Here is an 8,555-nt window from a genome sequence, read left to right on the forward strand (position 1 = left end):
ATCCGCCTGCCTCTGCCTCCCCCGGCTACACCCAAGGTTTTTATTCTGAGATATGATTTCTCTTATTTGCCTAGGCTGGGCCTGAACTTAGTAGCCTAGGCAGGCCTTGGTTTGGCAAAACACCTGCTTTCCCACACAGCTGGGACGATAGGCCTGCATCAGCAGGTACTGCACTCTAATGTGATTTTTCACAGGGACTTGGGTTAAGAATTGTGAAACTGAAGCTGAATATAGCTACATTTCTGATACCAGCACAGAATGCTGAATGCCTTGGGTTTGATCCCCAGTGCAGAATAAACATGAAGCATGGTGGTGAATACTTGTAATTCCATCTGCTAAGATGGTGGGCAATGGAGAAGCAACAGGAGTTCAAGATTAATTTGGGGAACACGACTACAAAAATTCCAAACATACATTATATATTCCTAGGGTAGAAGAGTGGATGGAGATTTCTCACTGTTAGAGAGGGGAGTTAGGAATGAGCCACGTGGTCCTAGAGTCGGGAACACTAGTGTGTATCCACAGTTAGCATCGCAGACAACAGATGAGTATACACAGCCATTAGACATACATATGCAACTGTTTGTTACTTGTAGATGCATACTGCCACACCCAGATTCTAATGTATAGACTGAAGACCCAGGCTCAGGTCCTCATGCTTACGTGGCAGAGATTTTACTGACTGGACCTTCTCTGCAGCCCCCAGCAAAATAATGTCAAATATTACCAGACCTGGTGGCACTCTCCTTTAATTCCGGCATTTAGGTCAAGGCAGGAGTATCAGGAGTTCAAGGTCATCATCCTCAGCTACAGCTAACTCAAGGCCAGCCTGAGCTGTATGAGAGACCCTGTTCTAAAACTAAAAGCAATCATATCTCAGCAACCACATGGTGGCTCACAACCATCCGTAATGAGATCTGGTGCCCTCTTCTAGTTTGTCTGAAAACAGCTACAGTGTACTTACATATAATAAATAAATAAATAAATAAATAAATAAATAAATCTAAAAAAAAAAACGCTACATAGAGAAACCCTGTCTTGAAAAACAAACAAACAAACAAACAAACAAACAAACAAAAGCAAAGGCCACAGGGTGACCCTACTTTAGTCCCGGCTGGAGACGCCAGTCTCCCCCAGATACCTTTCAAAGTCAATCTTCTCAGGATTCTCAGATGCACCATTCTTCTCAAACCCAAAATAATGCCCCAAAACAAGGAGCCACTGCTCCCTTTTACACTAAGGCCAAGTAATTATGTACCTCTATATAAGGCAAGATGCCTGTATATAGCAAGAGGTTCACTTACAGAAGGGCAAGTGTCTGTTATAGTTCATGCTACAATCAAGGTCCCTAGAGAAGAGGCCTCACCTACCCTTGGAATCCTGGAGACTATTGCACAGTATCCACTTTGGTTACTGTCCCCATCCTGAGGAGCCTCAGAGCTCAGAGTTCCATAAAGCAGGGCACTTCGGTTGTTCTTGCTCATTTTCAAGAATATTTCACTTCTACCTCCAATTGTCTTATCAGAAGTCACTATCCACTTATCCAAATCTTCCTTCTTACGAAACTGCCAGACAACCCTGGCTTGTTCCATTAAGACCTCTTGTATTGGTCGGCCGTCTGGACCTCTCAAATGAGCCACAATTTCATCCTTCAAACGTCTGAAATGTTCTATTGCTTCATCTCTAATTGCTTTTTCAAAACTAACTTCAGATGTCCCGTCAGGAGAAGGCGCATCTAAAGCAGCTTCTTTTTGGTCACATCCTTGCAAGCCCTCTTCAGTCTTTTTTCCCTGCTGGGAGACTCTGTCAGCAGAAGCCACTTTTTTCTGAAGACTACTGGAAGAATAGTCTACAAAGTGATTACCCACAAATGGAAGTAATTCAGCCCTTGGCCTCAGGAAGGTTCTATGAATATAAGTACCAGTCAGTAGTTTGTGAATGGAAGCCATTGTAAGAAAAAAGTAAAAATGTAAAAATTTGCCTGGGCTGAGAAAACAAGCTTCAGCAATCAGGCCAATTCCACCTATAACAAAAGAAACACCAGTTACCAGCAGAGCAATGAATGAATGCATTACAAGTTCAAACTCACCAGAGACCATGGATTGTGACATTCATAGTTTCTTCCCCCAATTTACTCAACAGTGGCTATTTATTAGAAGCAGAGTACTAATTGCAAAAAATAAAACAAAAAAACAAAAACAAGCTGGGTAGTGGTGGGCACACCTTTAATTCTGGCACACATTAGGCAGAGGCAGGTAGATCTTCAAATTCAAGGCCAGCCTGGTCTACAGAGTGAGTTCCAGGACAGCCAGGACTACACAGAGAAACCCTGTCTCAAAACAAAACAAGCAGTTCGCTTGCCCAGAAACCAGCTGGTCTTTTGATCACTCTCTTTCTCCAGAAATTAGGCCCCTATCTGTCGTGAGTTTCTTCTGAGGATGAGATGGAATGACAGTCACAAGGTGGCTCTCTGATTCCTAGCACTTCAAGAGATTCCCCAAGATCTTTGTGTCTAACAAATTTGCAGGTCCAGGCCCACCCTGCAGTCAGTTATTATCTGAGCACCTTCAAGGCAGCCTTAAGCAGGGCTTGGTGGTGAGAGACTGTACCCTCAGCCTTGGCAGTCACAGTAAGATCAAGAAGTCATCTTGGCTACATTACAAATTCAGGTTCACTCTCAGATTATTTAAGACCCCATTTTGAAGAACCAAAAAAAGTAAGAAAGAAAGAGGGGAGATGGGAGATCACCACATTTAAACTTCACTGTTAATATTTACAGATTTTCTGCCATATATTACCTCATTTAATCCACATAAGAACCATGTGAAACAAGGGGTAGTAAGATGGCTCAGTGGGTAAAGATGCTTGCTGGGGGCTGGAGAGATGGCTCAGTGGTTAAGAGCACTGACTGCTCCTCCTGAGTTCAATTCCCAGCAACCACATGGTGGCTCACAACCATCTGCAATGGGGTCTGATGCCCTCTTCTGGTGTGTCTGAAGACAGCTACAGTGTACTCATATGCATATAATAAATAAATCTTAAAAAAAAAAAAAAAAAGATGCTTGCTAAGCAAGCCTGGCAACAACCTGAATTCAATTCTCAGAACCTACCTAAAAGTAGGAGGAGAAAGTTAAAGCCACAAAATTGTCCTCTGTTTCCCACACATACATCACAGCACATGTGCCCATATCATGTATACACACAAATAATTTTTTAATTACAAAAAAGGAATCCTGCGAGGCAAATAACCAGTAAGGTATTTATTTATTCCGATCTATAAGAAACATACCAAGAAACTTGCCCAAAGTCACAATGTCACCCCAGTACTGAAACTGGAACTAAATTCCTGGCCTTGAGTCCTTCCACTAGACACTAGCAATATTACTCCCTCAGTTCTAATAAGAAGTATCAACTTTGCCTGTAATCCCAACATTTAAGGAGTGTACCCAAAGGCAGAACAGCCCCTCCTCCCTCCTACTCCAGCCAGCCCTGGGAGGAAATAAAATATACAATGCTAGTTTCTTTCTCTTTCTCCCATCCTAATCCCAGAGATCAGTTCAAAAAGTATATAAAAACAAAGACCTAGGACCTTTGAGCCTGTCACCCTGTGGTAAGTACTTGCCAAGTATGTGGGTGCTGTGCTGTGGTGCTGTGATGTACTGGTGGAGGACAGGGGACAATTGAGTGACATCAGCTCTCTCCCTCCACCTATCTCCACCACCACAGAACAATTCTCAACAAAAGACTCCAATATCAGTCAGCACATGGCAAGAACAAGCACTTGCAACAAACAAGAATCTCTCATTTGACAGGGGTAGGACCAGGTTCAGTTCCCAGCCTACACGTGGCATCTCTCACCTATCTGTAACTGCCATTCCAGAGCTTCTGGTATGCTTACACAGACATACATGCAAGCAAAGCATCATTGAACATTGTTTTAAAAAAGGCTAAAAGGTGTGAGGGAGGGGCTGGTAAGATGACTTAAGGTGAAGTGCTGGCACTCAAACCTGACAACATAAGCCAGATCCTGGAAGCCACATGAAGGTGGAAGGAGAGAACTGATTCCATAAAGTCAAACCCCACAACAACAACAACAACAACAATGATGATGATAATGATAATAATAATAATTATTATTATTAAGTCCTCAACAATCTAGCTCACTTGTTAGTTGCTAGAATCTATATCAAAGTAGTACCCACAGCCAAGTATGATAGAATGTGCCTGTCATACGGCATTTGGAAAGCTTGGGCAGGAGCATCCTAAGTTGAAGGTTAGCAGGAGCTACAGTACGACTGAGTTTCAGGCCAGCTTAGGCTATGCAATAGACTATATATGTCAGCCTGAACTAGAGTGAACCTCCACCCAACCTTGCCAACCCAATAGAAGCACCCAGGCCACTTCTATTATAACAAAGGACTTGTCACCCTTCTGACAAGACCCTCCTTTCTCATCCAAACATCACAGAAGTCCTCCGTCTGTGTCTGTCTGTCTCTTTCTCATCACTGCTCTTGTCACAGGGCCACATTTTTGTACTTCCCACTCAGCCTCTGGAAAGGCATAGAACACAAATCTGATTCTTCCTTCTTTTAAACAATTAAAATCCTTCACGTACCTAGAGGGATAGTTCAGTGGAATATATGCTGAGCATACATCAAGGCTGGATTTAATCCCCAGTCCCAAAAAGTCAATAAATAATAGACAGATTCCTTCAGAGGCTCCCTGTTACATTCACAATGAAATCTACTTTCTCCACTAGACCAGGTCTCCTTTGCCATCACTCCTACAGCCACATCTCAAATCCATCAGACAAAATACTTGTGAACTAACCAACACTTTCTGGACTATACGCCTTAATTAATTGCTGCCCTTAGGCCAAGAATGTTCCCTGCTGATTCTACCTGAATAACATATCCCTTGAGATTTAGCTTAGCCATGTTACACCATGAGAGTAAAATGCTCCGTGACTATCCAATTCCACCAAGAACAGTGTCCCTATGAATTATTCCCAATGAATCTTGGCTACAGTTTACTAACTTTTTCATTTGTCAATGTCCCCCAACCCACACTGGAAATATGTTAATGGTTGATTCACCAGTGTTGTACCTCCAGGTCCCAGTACGATGCTCAGCATTCTAGAAACCTAATAATTGTTGAACAAACAGCTCCACATTTCTTTATCTCTATCACAAGTGTGGGGGTTCTGAATCTTGTGGCTTTTACCATGCCTATATAATTCCCTCTAAAAGGGGGTTTCTTAAACTTTATAGTCCCTTTAAATCATCTGGCATTTTGATAAAATGGGCTTCTAATAAAGTAGACACAGGCCTTGAATCTGATTTTCCTTCCTCAACCTAAGTGTTAAGATTACAGACATTTGTTACCATGCCTGGCCAAATAGATTCTGTACTTTTTTTCTTTTTGGTAAGAGTCCCATGTGACCCTGCCACTACCTCCCAGGTGATGGCTCATCAGCTCATGGAGAACACCTTTTAAATATCAAAGTCCTGGTAAGATTTGGGTGCAACCTAGAAAACCCAGCACTTGGTAAGTAGAGAAACGAGGATCAGGAATTTAAGATCATTTCCTGATCTGTAGAAAGTTCAAGGGCAAGGTGGACATTATGTGACCCCTTTTCGAAGAAAAGAAAGAAAGAAAAATTATAAAAAGACAAAAAAAATTGTAGGGAAAAGGGCTGAAGGAAATAAGAAGGTAAAATGGTGGGATTATGAGTAACATTATTTAACCCTGTTTTCCAAACATTCAGACGTCTTATTACTTTTCTAACAATACTACAACTTCGTGTTTTGTTTAATAATTTCTTGCAAGAAACTCAGTCAAACTCAGTAACCGGGTGACATCGGTCCGAAGCTAACGGTGAGTTTTTAATAAGGGATTCACACCGCTCCTAGCACTACGACTGTACTACTATGAACAGAAATGACTATTAAATCTAGGGCTTACCATGTACTAGAAACTATTCTCCGTGTGTTTTCACTAACTTCTCACAATAATCCTGATCCTGAGACGGGTACTTCTAGTATTATTCCAATTAACAAAGGCTAAAGAAAAGGAGATTCCATAATTAAATTATTCGAGATCACACACCAGAGACAAAACTCACTCTGAAGACCAAGCGTTCACCTCTCCGCTGGCGCGGAGTCGACCGCGTCTAGGCGCTCCGGAGGAGTGGCAGCCCCACAACTCTCATCCGCCAGGACTCTTCCCTGCTTCCTCGTCCCGGACGGTTCCACCTATGAGAAGGGTCAGGCACCTTCGCAGACCTCACATACGGCTTCCGCCCAGTCCGTCTATTTTTCCCGCCCGGTTCTCTACGCTTCCGGTGGTGGTCCATCTACTTTTCCCGTCCGGCACCAAACTAGGTGTATAGGAAACAAGTTTCATATCGTACAGAGTACCAGAAAGTAAGTACCCTTAAGCATAGCACCAAAAAAAAAAAAAAAAAAACCAAAACAAAAAAAGAAAGCCGAGCGTGGTGGCACACGCCTTTAATCCCAGCACTTGGGAGGCAGAGGCAGGTGGATTTCTGAGTTCGAGGCCAGCCTGGTCTACAGAGTGAGCTCCAGGACAGCCAGGGCTACACAGAGAAACCCTGTCTCGAAAAACCAAAAAAAAAAAAAAAAAAGCATAGGACGACCTGAGGCTTTAGGTCCTCAAAGTTCCCCAGCGAGTTCACTTTCTGAAATTTCCTGCCATTTGGGAGCGAGCTCTTCTACCCGGCCCTCGTATGTAAATACCAATTTCTCTTATCTTTCAAACAGGATCTCCGCACTGCTAACACCTCTTCACTTATAGATGCCTGCCCACTTGTGCCTCTTCTTCCCTGTAGTCCCTTGAGAACTGTCAGGTGTGTGACTTCAGAAAGCCACTCAACAGCTACTATACAGCAATCAATCCTGGCTTTCCTCAATCGTGCCCCCGTGTAATCCACACAGCAGAGCTGTTGCATACCTTGTGCACACATGGATTAAAGTGTTTTCCAACTTGGGGTTCACAAACTGTGTTCCAAGTCAGTCCCAGTCACCCATCCTCAATAAGCCAGTTAAAAGAGCCTGATTAAAAATTAAAAGCAAGCTGGGCGGTGGTGGTGCACGCCTTTAATCCCAGCACTTGGGAGGCAGAGGCAGGAGGATTTCTGAGTTCGAGGCCAACCTGGTCTACAGAGTGAGTTCCAGGACAGCAAGGCTACACAGAGAAACTCTGAGAAACCCTGTCTCGAAAAACCAAAAAATAGAAAAAATAAAAAAGTAAAAGCAAGCCTGACGTGGTAGACTACACCTTTATTCTAGCTCTGGAGAAGCAGAGGTATTTGGATCTCTGGGAGTTCGAGGCCATAACTTCCTGGTAGAAGTCGGTATATAAGTATGAAGGGGTGTGTGTGTCTGTGTGCGCGTGCGCGCCACAGTCCCTCTAATCACGTTCAACTTTCATCCTATGGAAAGATTGTGGCCTCTTACTCTTCCAATAAGACAGTCTCAGCCTTTTTTTTTTTTTAACTTTTATTGAATTATGATGAGAAGAGTTACATGATTTCAATTTGTCTGAGTTTGTTAACATTTAAAAACATATTTTAAGTAAATAGAATTAAATCACATTCTTGTTTCCCTTTTGTACCCCAACTTCTCCCAGAGACCCCCTCTTCAATATCTACAATATCTTTTTTGTCATATTCATTAAAATTTATAAGTCTCAGCCTTTTGAGTCTGTCTCTCCTCTTAATTTTTCCTATAAGAACTGTGAAAATCTGTTTCCCAGAGACAAATTGGGGGTTTGTTTGTCTGTTGTTGGTTGGTTTTTTTCCTTCTTCCTACTTAAGATTCCTTGGGAAGCTTCCATTTCTTTGAGGCTCATTGTTTAAATAATCTGATAGACTGAGAGACACAAAATGTCTCTTTAGAGTGTCTTTATTTTTGTTAGGCTGGTTCCTGCCACATATGTAAGTGCAACATGTGTATTTTGTACCCTCAGGGGCCTGAAGGTATCAGAACCAATGAATGTAGAATTGTAGGCACGCTGTGAGTGCTGAGAACCGAACCCTGGAAGTGTTCTTAACCAGGGACCCATTTCTCCAACCCTCATCAGCTGATTTTTACCTCTACTTGGTGAAGCAGAGAATCAACTTGGGACTTTGTTTTGGATTCTTGAGAAAATGGGACCTTTAGTAGGTCTCTCTTATCTGTATACATCCTGTTTGCCTCTGGATTCTTTTGAGCAGTTTGGGGTTCTTTTCAATCATTTGGTGCAGTTTCTGTTCATGATTGGTTTTGGCTTTTGGACTTCTTTTGTTGAACAATGTTAGGGTATTATTGCTAAATAGAGAAACTATGACGCCACTCCACACCTCCACAGCCACCCTTTAATCTCACCTCTCAAACAGAAAAAGGGCAAGAGGATTTTCATAGCAATCCTTTGATTTAGAACTTGAAAGCCGTGTTCCTACACTAACTGTATAGAAAGAGGAGGCAGAGTAAACCTACCCTATATATACCTCAGCCTAGGCCACTGTGCCTGGCCTGAATTGTGAATGGGGAGAC

The 8,555-nt window shown here is 42.6% G+C and overlaps 1 protein-coding gene, 1 non-coding gene and 1 pseudogene across 3 annotated transcripts in view; 2 read left to right on the forward strand and 1 right to left on the reverse strand.

Annotated features, from left to right (window-relative positions):
• Positions 1-6,389, reverse strand: part of Ndufaf1 (NADH:ubiquinone oxidoreductase complex assembly factor 1) — an 11,418-nt gene extending 5,029 nt beyond the window's left edge. The window contains exons 1-2 of one of the 2 annotated variants that reach the window (XM_031371526.1): positions 6,125-6,389; positions 1,371-2,023 (exon numbers count right to left, since the gene is read on the reverse strand). In XM_031371526.1, the coding sequence (XP_031227386.1) occupies positions 1,371-1,949 (579 nt within the window). In that variant the 5' untranslated portion in view covers positions 1,950-2,023; positions 6,125-6,389. Of the gene's footprint in view, positions 1-1,370; positions 2,024-6,108 lie in introns of both variants that reach the window. The other variant, XM_031371527.1, reaches the window with a different exon arrangement.
• Positions 6,390-6,391: 2 nt separating this feature from the next.
• Positions 6,392-8,555, forward strand: part of LOC116090728 — a 4,176-nt pseudogene continuing 2,012 nt past the window's right edge.
• Positions 8,423-8,555, forward strand: LOC116092734. The gene has a single exon (XR_004119454.1). It is a non-coding gene; the product is annotated as a small nucleolar RNA SNORA51 (small nucleolar RNA).

This window comes from Mastomys coucha, unplaced genomic scaffold (genome assembly GCF_008632895.1).
Source record: "Mastomys coucha isolate ucsf_1 unplaced genomic scaffold, UCSF_Mcou_1 pScaffold15, whole genome shotgun sequence".
NCBI classification, from domain to species: Eukaryota; Metazoa; Chordata; class Mammalia; order Rodentia; family Muridae; genus Mastomys; species Mastomys coucha.